The 24,682-nt window shown below is 41.3% G+C and overlaps 1 protein-coding gene across 9 annotated transcripts in view; it reads right to left on the minus strand.

The window, feature by feature from the left end:
- The window catches only part of MTA1 (metastasis associated 1), a 388,726-nt gene that overhangs the window by 137,000 nt on the left and 227,044 nt on the right, over positions 1–24,682 (minus strand). For 4 of the 9 annotated variants that reach the window (XM_089681495.1, XM_089681493.1, XM_089681496.1 and 1 more), the window contains exons 15-16: positions 13,411–13,500; positions 13,178–13,333 (exon numbers count right to left, since the gene is read on the minus strand). In XM_089681495.1, coding sequence (XP_089537621.1) covers positions 13,178–13,333; positions 13,411–13,500 — 246 coding nt within the window. Of the gene's footprint in view, positions 1–8,200; positions 10,427–13,177; positions 13,334–13,410; positions 13,501–24,682 lie in introns of those variants that run through there. The other 5 variants (XM_089681494.1, XM_089681498.1, XM_089681501.1 and 2 more) reach the window with 3 other exon arrangements.

Here is a 24,682-nt window from a genome sequence, read left to right on the forward strand (position 1 = left end):
CCCTTCTTTGACCTACTCAACCTTCAAAAGACATTTCAGAAAAGTCACTAAAATGTCAACAAACCAAAAAGCAAATATCTTAAATCAATAGTAGCATGCCACGCTAGTAAAGATAAAGTGCAACACACACATTAACATTAAGTGAAACAAAACCAGCAGATGAATAGTCCGAGCAAATAAAGTCAAAAAGTCCAAACACCAACAAAAGAGCTCAAATAATATCAAATGAGGTCTCATTGTGTCATAACTTCCCTCCTTGACTAAACACATCACGTGCCTTTGCACCCAGTAAAGATGTTGGCTTGCCCAAAGATGTATGACTCTCTATCATGGTGAAGTCAACAGGGGCTTGTGTGGAAGAAGCTGCCTCTGTTGTAGACCGGCACTCACGTTTCTCCAACTAGATCCACCACAGCTCATGGTCCCGGGAACAAAGAAAAATAGCGCACCAGGCTCACATAGTGTAAAATCCAAGCATCAGGGCAGGCCAGAGAGCTTCCTTTGTGCCCCAGGAGTGCAAGGTCCAGGAACTGTTATCAGCATTTTTTTCTGCTCCTAGAAGTGAAATAGTGCTATCCCTTGTGTCCATGCACGCTATCTTAGGCTAGAAGATTTTCTTCAAGCTACAGCATTTAGGAGCAGAAAAAAAAATGTTTTTGTAGAGTTTTTGGGAGCATTTTTCCAGCAGGTAAAACACTGAACACACCTGAACGCTACTAAAACACTCTTAACAGCTTTTTTCTAGCTTTTTTTCCCCCTACACATACAATAAAAACGCTAATAAAACACTACCGCTCCTAAACGCTACTAAAAACACTATTACCAGTGTTTTTTATCTAGTGTTTTTTTAGCTTAAAAAAAATCCACTAGTGTGCATAGAGTCCTAAAGTTTATTTATATGCAGATAATATGTGCAATTAGCCAATAGAGTTTACCGTTGTTTTGGTTTCTTTTTATATATTTTAAAGTTGCACTTCTGTTTGACAAAGCTATTTTTTGTTTATGAAACTTGGTTTTACTTCTAAAGACATTATATATCACAATGGCTAAGGGCCCTTTCACATGGTTGGACTGTTTCTCAGGCAGACCCGATCGGACCACCCAATCTTCTCTCTGGGGAGGCGGATGTAAACGGACACGTGTTCATTTACACTAACCTGCATTTGATCCGCTAAAAACAGACAGATGAGGATCTGTTTCCCATCCGTCTAGCCAATGGGATAACAGTTGGATGTAAGCAGATAGGCGGTTCGTTTACATCCGACCGCCACATACATAACAAAGGGCTGTGTCCGTGTCCACTCTGCACAAACAGAGCGGACATAGACCTGTCATAGGCCTGCTCAGCGGACAGATTCCCCGCTGGGCAGGCGCATCTGCTTGGCTGTGTCTACCCAAGTAAAAGGGCCCCAAATCGATGTCTGTAGTGCAGTCAGTAATTGCATGCAAAAATAAAAACTGCAGGCTGGTTGTACTGAAGTCATGCAATGATTTAAATTCAATACAACCAGCCTGTCCATATATGGATTGAATTTTGCCAGATCTATGCTGAACTGGCCAAGATTAAATCCATCTATGGCTGGCTTAACTATGCAATTCTATTTTTTGCCACTTTTAACAAACCTGAATATGAAATCTACAGATGACTACAAAGTATTGTAACTTTTCAAAAGGACAGAAGGGTGAAGGGTAGATTGTTTTAAAGGATAAACAAAACAACTTGCGACTATGCTCTAATCCAGGAATCTCCAAACTGCAGCCCAAGGGCCAGATGCAACCATTTCCTAGTCTTTATCCGGCCCTTGGGGCACTATTCCTCCCAATGATATGGAGCCAGTATTCCTCCCACTGACACCACCAATGTTGGGGTACTATTCCTTCCACTGATACCAATGATGGGGCAGTAGGGGAGGGAAGGCAAGGTAAATACAAACTGCTGTGGGGACTTGTTTTTAAAGTGAACCCGTTGCTTTGTCTGGTATAGGCAAATCATAGGTTCAAATTGAAGAAGTTTAAAGCATACATTTTAAAAAATCCATGCCAAAGGCTTGACCATAACACTGATGCTGAATACAAATAGAGCTGCTTTAGCTCAAATAACACTCTTAATGCATGTCAGAAAATGGAATTCAAAGAGTTCCGCATATGTATACATTTCAATAAATATTTGACAGATTAGTAGCAGTAATTTGTTTGGCTATCTTTTGTAATAACCCCTGGTTTGTACAATATCTCAGTGAGCAACATATGTATGTTTGTATAAATATGCAGCCAATCAGACATAGTTGTTATATCCTAAAAAAAAAAAGTCCCAGATAAGTAGGTGGGCTGGACATGGCCTAAAAGGCCCAGGTGAAAAATGGAATTTCCACCTTCGAGGACCTTTGCTGAGATATACACTCACTTGCCACTTTATTAGGTGCACCTGTTCAACTTCTTGATAACACAAATTGCTAATCAGCAAATCATATGGCAGCAACTCAGTACATTTAGGCATGTAGACGTGGTGAAGACGACTTGCTGAAGTTCAAACCAAGCATCAGAATGAGGAAGAAAGGGGATTTAGGTGACTTTTAATGTGGTATGGTTGTTGGTGCCAAAACGAGCTGGTCTGAAAATCTAATCTACTGAAATTTTCATGCACAACCATCTCTAGGGTTTACAGAGAATGGTCCAAAAAAGAGAAAATATCTAGTCAGAGGCAGTTCAGGCTGGTGGAGGTGTATTTGTGTGGGGGATGTTTTCTTGGCACTAGCAAGGTGTACCCAATACAGTGGCCGGTGAGTGTAGATAGATATACAGTATCTCACAGAAGTGAGTACACCCCTCACATTTTTGTAAATATTTTATCTTTTAATGTGACAACACTGAAGAAATTACACTTTGCTACAATGTAAAGTAGTGAGTGTATAGCTTTTATAACAGTGTAAATTTGCTGTCCCCTCAAAATAACTCAACACACAGCCATTAATGTCTAAACAGCTGGCAACAAAAGTGAGTATACCCCTAAGTCAGGGGTCTGCAACCTTTAAGACATAAAGAGCCACTTGGACCCGTTTCCGAGAGAGAAAAAAAGACTGGGAGCCGCAAAACCATTGCAACATTTAAAACAAATCCAACACTGCATATATTGCAAAAAGCGCTCTGGTCATGAAGGGGGTTTAAGGGCCCAGTAAGCAAAGGGTTAATCAGGGCCACAGTGTATCGTCATAATCACAATCATAGCCTTAGGTCAGTGGTGGGCAACCTTTTTTTTCAACTGAGCCAAATCTCGCCAAAACCACGATTGAAATTTATTTTGAGAGCCACATTTTTAAAACTGAAAATACATCCCCCATATAGTAATTCACCCCCCATATAGTAATTCATCCCCCATAGTAATTCATCCCCCATATAGTAATTCATCCCCCATATAGTAATTCATCCCCCATATAGTAATTCATCCCCCATAGTAATTCATCTCCCATATAGTAATTCATCCCCCCTATAGTAATTCATCCCCCCTATAGTAATTCATCCCCCATATAGTAATTCATCCCCCATATAGTAATTCATCCCCCATATAGTAATTCATCCCCCATATAGTAATTCATCCCCCATAGTAATTCATCCCCCATATAGTAATTCATCCCCCATAGTAATTCATCCCCCCTATAGTAATTCATTCCCCATATTGTGTCAATTCACTTACCTTTGCTCCGCGCGTTCCTCTCGCCGTGTTCCCGCGCCGCTCCGGTCTTCAGGGCGGACTGTGAGAGGAGAGGAGTTCGTCACGCTGCCCCGCCTACATCCTGACAGCCAATGTTTTCCACGCTCCGCTCTGCAGAGTCCTGACTTTTGGGGCGGCCGCCCGAGAGGAGGGAGGGGAGCGGGCGCCCGGCACACAGAAGAGCCGCATTAAAGAGTGTAAATAGCCGCGGCTTGCCGACCACTGAGCTGCGGCAACCCTATTGCCTGTCACCTGGTGGGCAGTGTGCTCCGGAGCCGCAGCAAAGGCGAAAAAGAGCCGCATGCGGCTCTGGAGCCGCGGGTTGCCGACACCCGCCCTAAGTGAAAATGTCCAAATTGGGCCCAAAGTGTCAATATTTTGTGTGGCCACCATTATTTTCCAGCACTGCCTTAACCCTCTTGGGCATGGAGTTCACCAGAGCTTCACAGGTTGCCACTGGAGTCCTCTTCCATCACGGAGCTAATGGATGTTAGAGACCTTGCTCTCCTCCACCTTCCATTTGAGGCTGCTCCACAGGGTTTAGGTCTGGAGAAATGCTTGACCAGTCCATCACCTTTACCCTCAGCTTCTTTAGAAAAGGCAGTGGTCATCTTGCAGGTGTGTTTGGGGTCGTTATGTTGGAATACTGCTCTGCGGCCCAGTCTCCGAAGGGAGGAGATCCTGTTCTGCTTCAGTATGTCACAGTACATGTTGGCATTCATGGTTCCCTCAATGAACTGTAGCTCCCCAGTGCCGGCAGCACTCATGCAGCCCCAGACCATGACACTCCGACCACCATGCTTGACTGTAGGCAAGACACACTTGTCTTTGTACTCCTCACCTGGTTGCCGCCACACACGCTTGACACTATCTGAACCAAATAAGTTTATCTTGGTGTCATCAGACCACAGTTTATGGTTCCAGTAATCCATGTCCTTAGTCTGCTTGTCTTCAGTAAACTGTTTGCAGGCTTTCTTGTGCATCATCTTTAGAAGAGGCTTCCTTCTGGGATGACAGCCATGCAGACCAATTTGATGCAGTGTGCATTTGATGGTCTGAGCACTGGCAGGCTGACCTACCCACTCCTTCAACCTTTGCAGCAATGCTCGCAGCACTCATACATCTATTTCCCAAAGAAAACCTCTGGATATGATGCTGAGCACGTGCACTCAACTCCTTTGGTCAACCATGGCGTTTCCTGTCCTGAGTGGAACCTGTCCTGTTAAACCGCTGTATGGTCTTGGCCACCATTTGGCAGCTCAGTTTCAGGGTCTTGGCAATCTTCTTATAGCCTAGGCCATCTTTATGTAGAGCAACAATTCTTTTTTTCAGATCCTCAGAGAGTTCTTTGCCATGAGGTGCCATGTTGAACTTCCAGTGACCAGTATGAGAGAGTGAGAGCGATAACACCAAATTTAACACACCTGCTCCCCATTCACACCTGAGATCTTGTAACACTAATGAGTCACATGACACCGGAGAGGGAAAATGGCTAAATGGGCCCACTTTGGACATTTTCACTTAGGGGTGTGCTCACTTTTGTTACCAGCGGTTTAGACATTAATGACTGTGTGTTGAGTTATTTTGAGGGGACAGCAAATTCACACTGTTATACAAGCTGTATACTCACTACTGTACATTGTAGCAAAGTGTCATTTCTTCAGTGTTGTCACATGAAAAGATATAATAAAATATTTACAAAAATTTGAGGGGTGTACTCACTTCTGTGATATTGTAGATATACACACAGCTAACAAATGTGAAATCTGTAATCTAACAAATGTGATACTTCTTCTGAAGAACTAAACCCGTTGCTGTAATCTGTACCATCTGATATTTCCAGGTGTCGAAAGCCTATTCCTTCCTGCTGTGCAGTGTGGTTATACCCACCAGCTGCTCTTACTAATGTGTCTCTTTAGAGCAAAAATTATAAACTAGCAATGTGGCAGCTAGAAAGGGTATGCAGCAGGGAGACGCAAGCATATAACACACCCGTAAGTGTAAAATGATGAAGATTACAGAAACAGGTGTAGCCCTGCAAGTGTAAAGATTGTATTCACCTGTGGCAGAGCCTAAATTGGTTGTAGACCCATACATATACCCACTGAAGTGACTAGCCTCAAGTAATACAAAAAGATTAAACAAATCCTCCTACAAAAATTGTACCTGTTTATTTGCAGGGCTCTCTTCTCTACATCCTTTTAAAACATACAGATCAAAGGCTATTTCTCAGCAGCAGAACACAGGGACTGGGTATGTGTTGTCATGCATACTGCATAGCTTAAGCACAGAGCTAGGTGAAACCTGAAAACTACATGGAGGGAATGGACACAACCCCTATACACAGAATCTTAGGGAAATATACACAGCTGAGGTTGTCAGTCAGCTGCTGTATGCTGGAAGCAGGGTAGGCCGTCACCCGGGAGGCTGTGGAGTTGGCATAGACTTATTAGTGACTCTTGCAGACAGCAGAGGTAAGAGACAGCAGAGAGAAATTACTCTCGGTGCTTTGGATTGAGGCTTGCACACACTATAGAAGGAAATGCTTTGTTCATTTTTCATATTAGAGGTTTACAACACTTTAAATGTTATTATTGTACTTTAGCTGCATGCCATTTTCATTTTTTTAAGCAACAGATTTAAGTAATGTACAGTGTAGTCTTCTTAAAACACAAAGTATCTGTATATCTCACTTCACTCACAAATCCCAAAGACAAGAGGTTTCTTCCCCATTTTAGCATAGTAGCATGAGCCAAGCAAATTGTTCCATTATGCTCCTGGAACAATTGTGCATCAAGAACTGCTTGTTTACATAATGGGAGGTGAGACATGCAGGCACCTTCCATATTCAAAAGTCTGCCAGACTAGTTTAGTGTCGGGCTTTTTTTCAGCTTACCCTTCCATAGCCTGTCTGGTTAAAGATTTTGGGGGGGCAAGTTGAGCGTGAAGGATTGGCAATCATATGACCATGTGATTAGTGGCTGTTACAGTGGTCACATGAACAAGAACTGGTGTCCCACCAGCTACTGGTCATTAGTAGGGGCTGTGGCAGTGCGGTATCCTGCCACGGTCAAAATCAAGTTTATAACCCTGGATTCTCAACTAGACAGGTTTATTTAATGCAGAGGAAACTGGCTTTTCAGTTTCCTTATTTATTCGTAAAGTCCGTTTTGGGATCTGGAGCCTAGAGATTTCTAAGTGATCTGGGAGGGATGAAATCTCCAATCTGGGGTCTGTGTTTTCAGAACCCCCAGCACACTGATTGCACAGGTGTGTGCAGGCCTTTTTGTAGAGGCCTAATCATGATTCTGGGCTCCACCCCGGCAGACAGGAGGTCAATGCCCAGGAGGGCTCCACCTAGGAGAGGCGGAAGCCAGAGCAGCAAGAGGCTACTAGCTGTGTGCTAAAAGCCATTTTGGAAGGGGTCTGTAGGAGACAGCTGTGAGCCTAAAGTGGAAGGCCAGAGCAGCAGAAATCTGTGTACAAGCCAGGAGGCTGATTATTTGTTTCATTTGTTTGATGGTGGATACCCCTGCGTGGGAAGCATGTTGTGGAACTTTCTTTTAAATAAAATTGGGCTAAAAGGCCTTTTAAAAAAGAATAAAGTGAGTGACTGTGTGCTGGAAACACTCTACCATTTGATGGCCAAGAGCTGTCTAACAGCTCAGTTTCTGTCATGGGAGCACACTCTCCACACAGAAACATTGCCCACACCCAGTGATGCATATGTGCAGACTGTAGGCATTAAAGCCCACCCTTTGCTACTATATTTATGTGCTACATAAATGGCAACAAAATAAAAATAACCCTTACTTATCCATGCAAGAATGAAACAGCATTTATCACTTCTGTAATTCACAACTCACACCATAGTCCTGCATATGCACTAAAGTTGAAGACAGACCAGGGCAGTCTGGCTTTTATTTTTATGAACCAGAAGCTGGCCCTAGCTTGGAACAATGCACAGAACTGCAATGGGAGCTTGGAGCACATGGGGTAATAAGAAGTTTGCTGGCTTCTAGCAGATAGGAAGGGGACCAGTTGAATTTCTTTACAAGACATAGTGGGTATAAAGGGTTTTGCTGCAGAGACCATGCTGGAGGTGATGTCTTGAGTTTTTATTTCATAGTGCACTAATTCTGTTCACTTTTATAACTAGAGGAAAAAAATCATTAATGCCTAGACCAAATTCAGCAGTGTCAAAATGATTCAGTTAAAGCACTGAACCCAAAACCAAATATTTATTACACTGGAGCTTAGCAATTACTAGATGTGGTAGCTGCATTAGTTTTCTTTTTGAGGCTTTTCCCCCCTCTGTTTTCACCTGGTGATCTGGCCAGTAACATACCTTCTCTGCATTAGAGTGCCCCCACTCTGGATGAAAGGGCACAGGGGCACCTTTGGACAGCAGCTTTGCCAGTCTAGGGGGAGGGGAGTGTTAGATGCACTAAAAGATTTAAATACACTAAACAAACTGAAGCCAAACTCCAGTTAAGACTTTATAAGCAGTTACAGCAACAGTTTTTTTTTTTATTTTAAGGATAAAGGTATCACATAATTAAATAAAAGCTGATCATGTTAAGCACCACTGTCAGTAGTAAATGGTTTGTCTCATCCCATTAACTGCTACATTTACAAGAAAGTTCTTTTGAAAAACAGACTTACTGGCTAGATCATTAAAGTTTAGTACTGCTTGGACTTTGAAGAAGGGGGTACAACTCTGAAAGCTTGTCCTGAAAATTTGATGTTAGTGCCAATAAAAAAAGTACCAAGGGCAGCCCGGAGAAGAGGCAAGGCAAAAAAAAAGGTCTGCAGAATTATATGACCAGCATTACGATTTCTGAAAGGTAAGTAAAAATAAAAAATGGCAGAAAAATATGTTGGGGAACTTTCAGCGAGGGAGAGGGCAGAGCTGGGCTTAAAAAACTCACACAAAGTTGGAGACACACTTGGTAACTGGTAGGATATTGGAAGTCATATGAAACATCTTGTCCCAGCACTCTATTCTAGAGTGATCTGTAGAATATCATTGCTAACAGATTACAATTGGAAATGGAAGCAAGGTACCTAGATTTGTTTTTGCCTGCCAAGAATCCCATTTGGTCTCAGGCTCCACGTATACTAGTAGCTGAAAAAAATGACAGAAAAATGATGTGTAAAGAACGCTGAATATTAGCATTTTCTTGCCAGTGCTTTTCCTTTTTTTGTGCTGCGTTTAGCAGTGTATAATGGTTGTTAATGAGAAAGCAGCATCCATGTCCCTAACAACTGATGATTCAGCTAACAGCTGAATGTAAACAGAAGAGTTACAGGTAAAAAAAACTTGAGGAAAAAAAAAACATTTTATTTTTGACACTTTTTTGGTGAATGAGTAGAGGTGCAATGTACCTCATACTCATTCATAGGAAGGGGGAGGCTGGATCAGAGAGCCCACTTGTTAAAGGCCATGTGGCCTGGTTCAGGGAGGGGGGCATAAGGATCTGGTATGGATTTTGGGGGGACTCCCATGCCATTTTTGTAATTTTGGCATGGGGTTCCCCTCAAAATCCATACAAGACCTAAGGATCAGGTATATATTTTGGGGGACCCCATGCCATTTTTTTTCTTTTAATTTTAACATGGGGTTCTCCTTAAAATTCATACCAGACCCGAAGGAGCTGGTATGGATTGGGGGGACCCCCATGCTGTTTTCTTTGACTGATGAGTCATCTGTTCTTAAGGATGCAGTGGCCGGCTTGCCAGCCTGCTCCTTTACAGCCAGCTATTCACTGCAAAAAAAACAAACATTGGAAACCAGTGCTTAGCAGCGGTTAACAGCATTTAGGATTGTTCAGCTTGTTTATTTTCTGCTGGCAAATTGTTCCCAAAAACGCAAAAATATTTTTTTTCCTAAACACTGAAGCTTAAAAAACGCCTGTAGACTAAAATAGTCTGCATGGACACATAGGATACCACTATTTCCTTCTAGAGGCAAAAGAAAAATGTGCAAAAGTCTTTTTTTTTAAGCTAGTGTGCATGGATTCTCAATCTCACGCCTCGCAAGTTACAGAATTGCTTCTTTCATGATAGCATTATTCACGTTGCTTAGTAACACAGCCCCTTTATGTACTAATAGCTACAAAGAACCTACATTTATGTTTGGTCAATAGTTACACATATTGAAACATTTAAAAAGGAACAAAACAACTTATTAAGCAAATAATTTCATAAGCAATTCAAAAATATATAAGCAATCAATAGCCCATACAAATGTGATCTAACAGACTGCAAAATCGTAAATAATCAAATATCAAATCATCTGACTTTTATATACAAGATAAGATGTGTTTGTGCAGGGAAAGGCCACATTAAAAAAGGAATTCTGAAGACCTTGCAAAAATGTTTTAGATGAAAAAAGCTTCACAGTTTCACTTAATAATAGGATAGCTTTGTTTAAGTGTTTATATATATATATATATATATATATATATATATATACATATACATTATAGATAGAGAGAAAGAGGGGAGAGAAAAGTTAACACCTATGCAAAAACCGTTGATTTATGTCTCTTCACAGCTTCAGTCCAAATTAAAAGGTGCTCCATTTTCTCTCCCCGTCAGGTTTAATCTCCTTCAATAATTTCTCCCTTCTACATGCCAGAAAGGCCAGCGCTTTTTTCCCATCCACTGGATTAAGGCGAACAGTTCTGCTTGTTGATCTGTCCCTAAAATAGCCTGCAACACAGTTTGAAGTTACAAACCCAGAAAATGCATTTCTGTACTTATGTACAAAAGTAAGACAAAAATAAGAAAAAGGTATGTAATGATGGAACAATATAAAATAGTTTATTTAAAGGATAAGTTCACCTTTTAACAAAAAATAGTTAATGCACTAGTGTCATGCAGCACTCCTGCAGACCTGTCAGTGTATCTGTGCACTCACACCTCATACAGGCAAGCAGATACACTAACAGCAGGAATCAATGAACTACCACAGCGCTCAACAGCACCCTGGTAGTTCATTGATAACTAAAAGCCGACAGCTGTAAAGACTGCCAGAACTTGTAGTTTTCTCATTTACAAAATACTGTGAATGAGTGATGCAGCTGGAGCCCCGCACGGACACATTTTAAAAAAAATTGTGACAGCTAGCGGGGGGAGAAGATCCCCCGCTAGTTGTTAAAATGGGGGGATCAGGGGGAGAGAGGGGCTGGTCCTTTCATAACGCGTTACGTGTTACTGCCTAATTATGGATGAAACATGTTACGAAACGTGAACGTATCCTTTAAATGTGATCGTGCATGGTCTGTATGAATATTCATGCCACCCCGAAAAGAGAAACTTTAACATTCTGCTAAAACTTACACACACATGACCCCTGAAACATTTATTACAGGGACGTTTTTATGATATAATGCTTTCAAGGTATACTTGAATTACTAACAATAAAGCTCAGCACTGGCTCTATATCTGTTGACCACTCCTGCATTTAGAAAATTCAAATTTGGCAGGTGTGTCCCTCTACTGACTAATTCAGTTGAAATTCTGCCATCTGGGTCATGACAAGCATATCACAGCACTGTAGTGATACGTTCGACACATGAGTGGCTCTCACTTCCTGCCAGCTGTACAATATGAAATATGTATATGCCATGTTGACATTTGCCCAACTTAAAAAAGAAAAGCAAAACTTGTATTTTTTCTATTTAGAATAGAATGAATTTAAAATAAATGTCCAAAAAATTATATTATCACTTTAAAGCTGACCTATCACGCAACATGGAAAAATACCCTATAAAATGCTGTTTGAATAAAAGTTGAACTGGAATGATTAAGCTACTGCCATAATTTCCATGGGAAGCATCAGCTGCAAATTTCTTCGTTCCTAAAAATGTTAGGAGAAGACAAAGTACACTGAAATGCTTATGACAATTTAGATCCAGTCAAGAGTCTATAGTGTATGCCTCTAAATGACCAAAGTAAAAAGGAATGTCAAAAGTAATGGGAATATGGCCTGTGGCAGTAAATGAACTAATCAAACTCTTGAAAATAACGCTCAAAAGCCACATTTGCCCAAGATGATGAAGACAATGTAAACGTACACATGAAAAAGTAGATGTTTAAATGTGCATTTATTATTTTCCCCACAGAAGCCTGCAAAGCATTGCACCCAAGGATCACAGGTGCAATGTCCGGCTGCTGCAAACAAGCCCTACAGATTTCAGCCTGTACCTCTGTACGGGCTGTCAGTTTGACAGCTGCAGGGCTTGTGAATGAGCTACAAGAACCCTTGCAGTTCATTGAGAACTACACGCTGTCTGCCACGGTTCACAGATTCCTGTGAATGAATGATGAGGCTTTGTGGCAGAGCCCCATACAGCTGTGCTGTTTTTAAAGGCTCGTTCACACCATGGTGCAAAGATGTCAGTTTTTCGGCAAGCGTTCTGCAAGGTCACAACAAAATCAATTGTTCTTTATGTGCCCTGTCTCACCACAACACTACTATCACATGCAAATTTTTTGTTTCGCATAGGATTCTGCATAGTGTATTAGAGTGCTTGAAAACTGATGTAAACTGATGTCTCTGCATGTGAAATCTGTGCATCAGTTTCCATCGGTTTTTGTGCACATATGGTGTGAACGAGGCCTGAAACATGACAGGAAGAGGATTACCAAGGAGGAGGGTGGGTGAGGAGGACATGTATACCCCTTACCATGAAACACGCTTCAAAAGGTGAATTTATCCTTTAAGGAAATATATAGCTGCATACAGTGAACAATATAGCTGCAACCAATTATTTCCTTGTTTCTTTCTCCAAGACTAAAATATGAAACGCAACTGAATAATATGAGCCACTTCTCTGCTTTAGTGAAGAACTTGTCGCTCTCCAGTTTGTAAGCTTTTGTGTGCATTCAAAATGAAATATTAATCCAAAGCCTTAAAGTGGTTCTAAAGGCTGAATGTTTTTTTCCTGCAAGCATTCTATGCATGAAGGTAAAAATCTTCTGTGTGCAGCAGCCCCCCCTTCAATACTTAGCTGAGCCCCATCGCGATCCAGTCATGTGTGCAAGTTCCTCTCCAGGAACTCTCCCTCCTTCATTGGCTGAGAAAGAAGCGAGGGCCATTGGCACCCTTTGCTGTCAATCACAGCCAGTGAGCCAATGAGAGAGGTGGCGTGGCTCTGTGTGATTGGACAAGCACAGCACCGGCTCAGAAGACAGCCCAATTGTGTGCCTCCATGGCAAGCTGCTTGCTCTGGGGGTCACTCGTCAGATGGGAGGGGCCAAGAGCACTGGCAGGGGACTTGAGGAGTATCAGGGCGGCTCAGTGCACAACCACTGCACAGAGCAGGCAAGTATGACATGATTGTTATTTATTTTTATTTTTTTAAATGCCTTTAAGAACACTTTAATAAATAGAAAACAAGGACACCATTTGAACCAGATGACATATGTAAAAACAACAAAAAACATAAAGACACATACCATCCATACCATTATGCTGTTCATAGCTCCGCTTGCCCAAGATTGTTGGGGACCCATTGTTGATAACTGGTGAAGATTTAGCCGGCGTTAGGGTATTACTGATGCTCGTTGAGAGGTTTTTTATTGAGTCTAACTTAGGAGTGCTGGGATGTGCCTCTGTGGAATTAAAAGGCTGTGTTAATACCATCTGTTTGAATTGAAATAAATCAATGATAAAATTGTCTTGTATGTACCTATATATCGTAGAACTTGTTCTAAAGGTTTTCTGACAATCTGTTTTAGTATCAGTGGAGTTTTTGAAGCTTCTGGAAGCCTTGTTGTACCTATATTCATAGACAAAAGGAAAAAAAAACAAATTAATACAAATTATATGACAAAACTAACTCACTGTACTGTATCTATTGTGGAGCAGCTTTTACAACCTAGACTGCTCTTCTGCTTTGGACTACTATACCTCCCCCCTCCTACATCTTATCACATAGGAGGCAGTTGTTCACAGAAGATGTCTGGGAAGGGTGAAAGCATTGTTTGAAATCTCAGTGGGCAAGAGGTTGCTAGGACACAAGATCTGGCAGAATCAACAGGATTTCTCTCAACTTGCAGAAAATAAGGAATTCAGCCACCACTACAACTAAGGACTGGTAGGCGTCAATACACTACATTTTTGTTCTTGGTTTAGTAGTAGGTTAACAACTGTTGGGACAAGCTAACCCACACAGAAAGTGCACGGTTTTCTCAAATCTGCAAACTCGTAGACTTAAAATGAGGGAAAAAGCAGTAAAACACAACCACTGTATAGCTCTGAAAAGGAGAAAGCAAATCCTGCATCTGCTATGAGAAACTACTGCCACACCCATATACATATATAAGTGAAAATAAACACAGAAAATGGTATTTTGTATTCACATAAAGTTTCTTCATTGGCATCCACAGAGGGATGCATGCACTCAGAGATTGTTGGAGTATACTGCCACGACAGGAGTGTTGGACACTGGCAGATAGATACCCCCTCCTACTTCAATCATGCCTTAGTTTTGAGGTAAAGCAGCATCAAGAGTATGGTAACAAAGAGGGGCGGGACATGTGCCCCTTAATGGACTCCGAGAAAGGGATTTTTACTGCGAACAAGAAAATCCTGTTGTCTCTCTTCATCCAAGTGCAGTCCAAATGAAGACTAAAAACTGGGGACTGCTACAATGGTATGGGTTCTAATTGAAGCTGCAGGCAGATGAGGTATGGACATACTGGTGAACTATGGAAAATGTATAAACAGAAGACCATGGGTCACCATGCAAATCTGAGAAAGAGAAGTTTGAATTTGAAAAGCCCAAAAAGCACTCACAGATCTAGCAGACTATGTCTTGACAGGAGAGGGTGAAACATGATCCTTAAGATCACAAGCTTGAATGATGGTCTGTGACACTGAAAAATCATGGAATGCAAAGCAGGCTCACCCTGATGGGACCACTATGACAAAGCAAGTTTCTATTGGAAGCAGTAGCTGTGAGGTCGACTTGCAAAGCACAAACTAGAGAGGGAGATCTACTGATGAACTGAAGCCAGAAAGAGTTATGGAAGAATGATGAAAGGCCAAAACTACCTTGGGTTGTGGGCCATCTTGTCCTTGTGTAAGACAGGAAAGGGCCTTTACATGTTAAGGATGCCAGGTCAAACTCACCTCGCAGAGGTGATGGCAACAAGAAATACAACCTTGTGAGTGACAGTGGAAAGAAGAATATCCCTGATCAGTTCAAAAGCTTATATAATATACTCTCTATACATGAGGTTTTCTATTTGTTTTTTTCTATTGCTTGGACTTTTTTTCAGCCTGATTAACTATGTAACTTGTAGTAATGCAAATCATCAAACTGAGTCGTAATTTCCTATTTGGGGATAATTTGGGGAGTCGTAACTTGAAGCTAGTGGGCCACAATGCAAAAGTTGACCTGGGGCCTCCCACTACCACCCACCGAGTGCCAACATACTCGAAGTCATTTCAGATCTTTATTTACATATTGAGAGGGTAATTCAAAAGATGTTGGAGAAGCTGTCCACATTTATATATACCTCTCCAATTATTTAAAATACTTGTAATCACACCCCAGTTTAGAATGTAAAAATGTTTGCAAGACTATATTATAACCTTTTATTTCCAACCCCCCCAGTGAAATCATTAACCACTTGCCCTCCAGCGGAATTACCCCCCTTCCTGACCAGGCCATTTTTTGTGGGTTATTTTAACTGACAAATGCGCGGTCATGCAATGCTGTACATAAATTAAATTTGTCATTTTTTTCCCCACAAATAGAGCTTTCTTTTGGTGGTATTTGATCACCTATGAGTTTATTTTTTGCGCTATAAACAAAAAAACCCTTCAATTTTGAAAAAAAAACTAAAACAATATTTTTGACTTTTTGCTAGTAAACATATCCAATAAAAAAAATGTACAAAATCGAATTGCGTCATACATTTAGGCCAAAATGTATTCTGCTACATGGCTTTGCTAAAAAAAAAAATCCCAATAATTGTATAAATTGGTTTGCATGAACGTTATAGCATCTACAAATGGCAGTATATATAGTGGAATTTTTATTTATTTTTTATACTAGTAATGGCGGCGATCAGCGATTTATAGCAGGACTGCAAAAGGCATTTTGACACTGGGTGGGAATGGACTAACCACCACTGACATCCCCAGTGAGACAGTGATCAGTGCTAATGAAAAGCACTGACACTGTACTAATGACACTGGGCAGGAAGGGGTTAACATCTGGGCAACCAAAGGGTTAACAGTGTGCTGTTTAATATAATGTGCTGTGTTGTGTTTAACTTGGGAGACATGTTGCTTTGTATCTCTCTGCTGTGCAGAAAGATACAAAGCAGCATGTCCATGCTGACAGGAGAGAGACCTGTGTTATTTACACACGTCTCTCCCGTCAGCTATGCCGACGATCGCTGAGTGCCAGCCAGGAGTCGCTGACCGGGACTCGTGATCGACATCCCCAGCCACCAATAGCGGTGCAGGTAGGGTGGTGCGAGTGCACCCCCTAACCGGAAATGCAAACCACATATATATACACGTGACTTTACGCAGCCATGCCGCCCTGTAGCAGTATTTCTGCTATAGGGTGGATGGCAAGTGGTTAAATTCTCTCGCTTCTCCTCTCCTATTCTCTTTCCTTCTTGCTCTCTACTCCTTTTCTCTTGCTATCTCTGTCTCTTAAATTCTCAAACTTTACTTCTATCTCATTTCTCTCCCCCACCTCTCTCTTTCCATCTCTCTCTCATTTTCTCTTGCTCTCTTTTTCCATCTTCATGTAACGTTGCTTACTTCAGTGTCGGTTCACACCAGAAACTGTATGTGATATGCACAGTGACACTCTGCAGTTATTGTGCGATTCACATGCAGTTCTGCGCAGTGCCAGTTCAGCCCACTCATTTTGAATGAACAGAAATTGCACCACACCACCAAGTATTGCATGCACCACTTTTAAAAGTACTGAGTGATCAGGTGTAGGCAAACACTGTGCTTGTGACCTGTGTTTGGGGTGTCATTAACTTCTTACTGACCCTCCTGCAGACTGCAAATGGAGTGTGTTTTTCATGCAGTGTGAATTGCACAGGAACGCACACAGAATGTTCCCGTGCAAATTCTTTGCAAGCATGGTGTGAACCAGCCCTTGTTTTTTAGGCGTTCATCTCTCTCTTTTGTCTGTATGTAAAAAAAATAAATAAATAACAGTTTGGCTTACTGCACACTAAAGGACATTTCCATTACACATGCTCAAATAATACAGGCAGTCAGTGACCTAACCATTCCCACAGCACTTTGCAGGCAAGACTGCAGTACCTGTAATGTGAGAGATAATGATGCATTTTACCTGTCTGTACAGTTTGGTCTACAGAGCTTGCCAAGGGTGATTCCTTGTCTGCCCTACACTGAGCACTGACTGGACTGACACAGAAAGACTGGCTCTTAGCCTCTGAACAGCTGCATCCCTTCCTGTTTTCTTTTCATCTTGTGTCCAGTTCTAGATAAGAGATCACAGAGCATGTGAGGAGGTGGCTGTGCAGAGGGAGATAATATATGTCATGAGACCAGGCTTCTTGACAGGATGACTAAGGGGTGGATGTTAACTTTTTCAGCAAAGTAGGAAGAAAACAGCACATTGTGATACATGGGAGGAATCTGCTTCTGCTTTAGAGAACAGGAGTTGACAGGCAGTCCCCAGGGCCCCCTGGAGCAGAAGCCAGGTGACTTCTGTGACCCCTGTTACACCAGTGAGATAAAATACATTTTGACTTACCTCTAAATCTCATACCTTAGAGTACAGTACAGTAAACAGGGTTTACAGTAGGTAAAAGAAGTACTGAACACGTCACCATTGTTCTAGGTAAATAAACTTATAAAGGCGCTATTGACATGAAAAATGGAATGACACAGGGAAAAAGTATTGAACACATGAAGAAAGGAGGTGCAAAATGTATCAGTATTTAGAAAGCAATCCTGCCCCTTGTCAGTGAAAATTAATATCAGCTGGTTGAGTATTAACTGGGGGCCTATAAAAAGGTGTCACAGAAGCTTTCTCAAGACCTTCACAACCTTATTGTTGCAAAACATACTGATGTCATTGGTTACAGAAGGATTTCTATACTTCTGAATATTCTAAAACTTCTGAAAACAATAAGTAATGCACTCAACTGCCATGGCCTCTATGCACACTCACCACGCAAGACTCCATTGCTGAAGAAAAAGCATGCTGAAGATCATATAAAGTTTGCTGCACAACATTTAGACAAGCCTCTGAAATATTGGGAGAATATAGCCTGAACAGATGAGACCAAAATTAAACTCTTTGGATGCCATAATACACACGTTTGGGGGTCAAATGGCACTGCACATCACCCAAAAACACCGTACCAACACTGAAGTTTGTTGGTGGAAAACTTCATGGTGGGGGGCTGTTTTTCAGCATACGGTACTGGCAAACTTCATATCATTGAAGGAAGGATGAATGGAAAAATGTACCAAGACATTCTTGATAAAAATCTGCTGCCATCTACCAGGGTGTTGAAGATTAAACGAGGGTGGACATTTCAACAAGACAATGATCCAAACACAAAGCCAAGGAAACTCAACTCATTTCAAAGAAAGAAAATAAAGCTGATAGAATGGCCCAGCCAAACACCTGACTCGAATCCAATAGAAAATCTATGGAAAGAATTAAAGATCAGAGTTCATAGAAGAGGCCCATGGAGCCTTCAAGATTTGAAGACTGTGTGGAAGAATGGGCCAAAATCACACCTGAACAATGCATACGACTAGAATCTCCATACAGGAGGCGTCTTGAAGCCGTCATTACAAACAAAGAAATTTGTACAAAATAGTAAATACATATCAGTAAGCATGTTCAATACTTTTTCCCTGTGTCATTCCATTGTATTACACATAACTTTGTTTCTGAACTTATTTGTTGCGGTATCTTTTTATGTATGGATTGCACGGGTTGTTGCTAACGTGTGGTGAAAATTTCATGTCAATAGCACATTTAGAATTACATTTACTGAGAAAAATGGAGACATATTCAATACTTATTTTACCCTCTGTACATTCATAGACCCCGGGTAATAGATTGGCACATTCAGGTGAATAGACACTGGCAAAGCTTTGAAGGACACACCCTTTGATGTCCCCCTATGACCCTGACACAACTACCAATTTACAGATAAGTCAAAATTCCTTTTATCTTAACAACACAACACAGGAAACAGGCTTGACATAAATAGATTCTTGGAAATCATAAGCAATGAATATCAAGGGTGGACAACAAATAAGCAAACAGAACTGTGCCAACAGGCCCAACAAGAAAGGTCAACAGACACAACTTCATGACAAGCCCCCCTAAAACACATACACACTCGACCTAATGATTGATGCAGGCCACAGTCATTTGCTTTGTTTAAAAGCATCCTGATTGGGTATCATGTATGCCACAGTCATTTGATTTGTTTTATTGCATCCTGATTGGGTGTCCCTGAAGAAAGAAGATTGAGTGTGTACAGTCATTTTGATCTCACTGAGCACAAAATGTTGATGGGGAGTGTGGATTCCTTTGGTGACCATGTTCTCTGGACTGTAAGATATTAGAACACTCCTCTCCAGCCAGAGAGACTAGAATCTGTTATCACCTTCCAATGATAAGACAGAAACAACTTCCCCATTTTCATGGCTGGGTTGAAAATGCACCAAGCTCAGGAGTTTCTTGCTTGGCTGAATTAATTAATAGGGACCATGCTTGTTTCCTGTCAGCAAGATGTTGTGCTGAAGAGCTCTTAAATAAAAATGAACGAATGGAACAGTCTTGAAGAAGGCTCACAGAAGGGAGTTTATTTGATCACAAGTCCCAAGCATAATACAGAGAGCAATTTGTTTTCTGGAAGGAAGGCTTTTGCTTGGGCTCTGCAAACTGTGACAGATCTCCCCCCACTCCTTGGAGCACATTCCTTCATTTGGAAGGCGGCTTCAGGGTAGGCTTGGTGGAGTTTGTGTTCCAAGTCTTGTGGTAAAAGAAAGGGTTGAATTTAGGCTTAGAAATTGAAATCTGGGTTGAAGTGCTCTGCATTTTGAGGAGGTAGAAGCCCCTGAGGAGGGGACGTTTGAGAAGCCCCCTCCTCAGGAACCTTATCACTTGTGACATCTTCAATAAATGCGTTAAGTGCCTTAACAAAGATGTCCTCTTTCAAAGGGCATATGGAATCTTTCAGAGGCAACTTCAGCTGCCCAGAGTTTAAATCACAAGATTCTGTGCATGTGAATAGAGATCAGAGCCATTCTGGAGCTGTGTCATATCTTGTTCTAAGGCATCACCACAAAAGAACAAGGCAGAATGTAACTGGCGTAGATGCTCAGTTAACACACAGTAACGGAAAAAAGGATCATATTGTTTGCCCACTGCTCTAGTCCAGTTATCTGCAGTCTGGCAGACAGAAACTGCACAATAGCTGGTTGCAGAGCTAGGCATGTAAGAGTAAAGAGAGCCTTTATTAGTGTCTCAAACATTTTGCCAGCAGTATTTTTGAATGAAGGAACAACTTCTATAGGGTACAGTAAGATGTTTGTTTAGGTCTGTTATGGAAAAGCCTACCACCAGGGAAGACCACTTTTTGTGAACTCCTTTTCCACTGGATACATCATAAATTGTCTATTCTATCTGTTCCTGAACATGGAACATCTTTTTAGACTTAGGAAGCCTCTGTTTCCAAAGGAACATGGGGAGACAGAAAATCAAGGCTTCTGCATACAGCATAAGCAAGCAGATCAACAATGGCAAGCATACTGGGTGAAGCCGTAATACCAGGTGCTTAAGAGCCTGGTGGTGAGAAGTCTTCTGTGGCGTCCGCTAACACCGCTTGCAGGTCCTCCTCATATTCGTCTGCCTCTGCTTCTTCTAGGGCAGGCATATAAGAATCCGACTAAGGTAAAGACAATGGAGCTGGAAAAGGAATCATTTTGGAAACATTTTACTGCCAGAGCTGTCCTTGCAGGGAGTTTTTTCGTTTATAGGTTTAAAAAAATCACTTTAGGCCTGCAGATTACATAAAACACCAAAAACATTATATATTTTCTGAAAGTACATGCCCTAGAAAATAAAATAGTAGTACCAATTTTTTAAGTCACATGATATTAGGGCATTGGTTTAGGAAACAACCTTTCAATAAAAAATACACTAAGGCTAATTTTAGGGCACACAAATGCAATAAAGATGAAGCTGCAGCAAGTAAACAGATACCCAACATGTCATAACTTAAAATTATGTACATCCGTGAGACTTTGATACCCTATATTTTCCATTGATGAATCTTTAAAAGCCCCTACAGGTCATCAGGTTAGAGTTACCCATGTATAATGGCCCCAGGATTATTGCTCTATCTGGAGTGCACAGCAATTTGTAACATGTGAACCGCAATCATCATTTTCATGTTCAGGCACCCCCAATGTGAGCATTTATGGGGGGGATTTTAACTGATTGGGTGAACTTACATTTTTTTTCTTTACAATTGAAAAATTTTTTTTTTAACACTTAACATTTTTTTTCATTACATAGAGGACAAAATCAATGGGGTGTGTGTGTGTGTGTACGATTCAGGTAGCTGCATATCTTACATCTGACAGCTGGCAGTTTCTACATCAGTAGCAACAAAAGGGTTAAAGCCATTAGTTGTCAAAGGTGCAGAAAATACAGCTAAAATCAGATGCAGAGACTGGTGCTGGAATAGGGTCCTGCTTCAGTGCAAGGGAAGCAATGTCCCTATGAGATTGAGTAATGTGAGAGCCTTCCCCCAGAGAGAATGTTCTTTGGAGATTTTGCTTTGGCTTCCTTGCGCCCGATTTCCACCATTGCTATGGGTGAGAGTATTCCCCATTGGGTTACCTGAAGAAAAGAATGTGTAAGTGAGGTAAGCATATCTGAGAAGACGTATGCAGCAACACAAGTGCAGGCCATCCTGTAGCAAAATCCTCATGGCAAAATGGCGGGAGAAAGTTCCAGAGGACCTTATAAAAGGGTTCACTGGTCATTAGCTTTGAGTGGTTGAAATTTTTACGCCAAGTTTGAAAGGTTTACACTGTAAAGTGAACACATTCCAAACATAATTTTGGTTTTACCGTAAAGGGTCAGAGATACACATTGCCGTTTTTCTGATAGTTACCACATGCAAAAACATGCTATTCAGGATATACGTAACATAGTGTAAAGAAAGTAATGGAGGTAATATATCTCACAGTTGCGATGGGACTACAGGATTGGTCAGAGATATAGGGTGAGCCTGTCTTAGCTGTCCATGTCACTAGTCCCTATAAAGGGTCCAGGCTTCAACCTTCATGGTGGGTACACCCTTAAAGGGGTCTTCAGGGTCTGGGTTCCATAGGGATGGACCAGGGTCCTGGACCTGTACAGCACCCTGTGGCTGCATACACACATTGCACCAAGTGGCAAGATAAGCACCTGAGTGATAAATGAATGTACACTGCAAAGATTTTAAATAATTCATTATAAGCAGCTGGTGCACTTTCAGACTTCTGGTGAGAAAGCTGCAGTGTCACCCTTTAGTAGTGATATAAGTGTTATTTAACCCGCAACAGTAAAATCAGTCTGTAAATGCAGTAAAGAATGCTAGTTATACTCACTGTGCAACCTAAAGGGTTAATCCTCTGCATTGTGTAAAAAGGCTGTTTGTTGCTGACTTCTCTGCCCCTCCTCTTGCTCAAATGTCCACGCTGTTAAGACAGACTGAACCTGCAGCCCTTCTGCACATGCTCAGTTTAGTGTGTATTGCTAGAGAGGTTTTGTTTTTTTTTTCCTTGGGAGAGTGCATGTGATCAGCACAGGGCCAATGAGCACTGCCCAAACAGAGGTCATGGGTTCTACATCCTCCTAAAGCAGAAAAAAAACTCCTAGAAGCTTTAACCAGTGCTCTGCTGAAGTCACAAGACTGCTCTAACTGCTGATGAGAAAAGTTATTTAGCAGTTTATATTTTGTAAAATAATTGCACTTCCATGTACTGGGTTTAGCAACACTTTAAAGCTTTGGGAGAATCTCACCAAAAATTAAACTTTTTGTTGCAGAGAATGCCTAAAACCTGACCTGCAATCTTAGTGCAGAGTTCATTCTGCACTCCAAATATGTACAGAACACCTACAGGTTACCATATTGCACTGAATGTTATAGAAAATTACAATGGCAATCTGAAAAGGAAAGGTATTTTTTTTTTTATAACAAATTAAAATAGGTCTTGAATAGCAATTGTATACACTATATTATTTCTTTTTCATTGGCTATATTTTTCTTCCTACGAAAGTGAAGATACTCATTGAACCAAGAGTGATTTCTCCATAAGCGTTCATCACCTTAGGACATTAGCAAAAACTGAGGACTCACAGAGTAGGGTTGGGGTATAAGGGAATGTCCAAGGGGTGTATCCTTCAAAGATTTACCTGTGTCTAATCATCAAAATGTACCAACATATAACGATATTATACTTCATAGTTTCATAACAGGGGTAATGACAAAATAGAGGTAAATGTAATGGGTACAATTAATGGATACATAAATGTAACAGATTAAAAAAAAAGCCAATATCATTGACGATTAGGATAATTAGTTATATATTTATGATAATATTTGGCTTCAGTTAAACTAGGTGTCCAAAATGTGTGGCTCCTTTCACGTGCTATATACAAACACATTTCTGTACAAGTTTTGGATGACTTACCCAGCGTATTTGCTCCATCAGAATGTGTCCATTCTACATACTTGATGTGAATATGCTCTCTTATTTCTCATGTCTATATCACGCATATTGTCTAAATAGGTTTTCAATTATTTATACTGTTGGCCATTACTGAAGCTGTAAACAAGTCCTACAACTTGTATTTTGTTAAAACTTAATAAAGTCTTTATGGGAAAAAAATATTTATCATAACTTTAGACTAAGCATAGCTGCGTTTGTGGATGTTTGTACCATACCAGCCTGAGCTGGTTTGAAGCTATGAGGATTAAGGGAATGTCCTCTATCTCCATCCTGCAAAGCAGATAAAGGAGTTTCAGCAGCAAGAAGCAAGGCATAGATGAGGGTGTATTGATTCCACAGAGCTAGATGAGGACATCCATTACTTCTGCTAGAAAACTGCTGTACCTGGAGACAAACCTATCCAAATTATTGTTGCACCTGGAGGTCTGCATTTGGGGTCACTCCCCTGTAAAACACTTTCCCCGGGTCCGGGCGTTGCTGGTTAGGAATGCAAATGGCAGACAAGGCTGAAACCGAAAGTTCTGCCCAGAACAAGATCTGCTTAACCTCTCTTGCTGTGGCAAGACTTGTGGTTCCTCTTTGGTGGTTGATGTACGCCACTGTGGTGGTGTTGTCTGACTGCATCCAGAATGAACCTCCAGCTAAGAACTCCAGCACTGCATGGGCAAGCAAATCATCCAAAGTTCCCGAATGTTGATTGTGAGGATCTTCCAAAAGGAACAACTGTCCTAACTCCAGAACAGGACTCCTGGGTCACCAAGCAAGGGACAACTTGGTCTTCAAAGCCAGGTGAATCAGTCTGGACTGACTAGACCCATGACAACAGGATATTGTGTTGTAGAGTTCTGGAGTGTAACTGGGAAAGCAGGAATGCCTCAAAGGAGGATACCATTAACCACAGGACTCTTTATGAAAAATTGACTTGTGGACTGAAAAGTCTAAGCCTGGGAGTGAAGATTTTGGAGTTTCCCCTAGGAAAGAAAGACTGGCTTGAGTTGTGTCTAGGTCTGGACTCCGATATCTCAAGTGGTGAGTTGGTTCCAGTGCTGACTTCTGAAAGTTCAGGATCCAGCTGAACCTCTGTAAATTCTGGATGGTCAGGGTTATGTTGCTGGCCAGGGACTGGGGCAATGACACCCTGCTACAGAAGACCCATCAGGGCTGTACAGATCTGTGCAGTGACACAGGTAGGA

The sequence above is a fragment of the Staurois parvus genome, unplaced genomic scaffold (genome assembly GCF_062004578.1).
Source record: "Staurois parvus isolate SC_StPar_1 unplaced genomic scaffold, SC_StPar_1.0 ptg000267l, whole genome shotgun sequence".
Lineage (NCBI taxonomy): Eukaryota > Metazoa > Chordata > Amphibia > Anura > Ranidae > Staurois > Staurois parvus.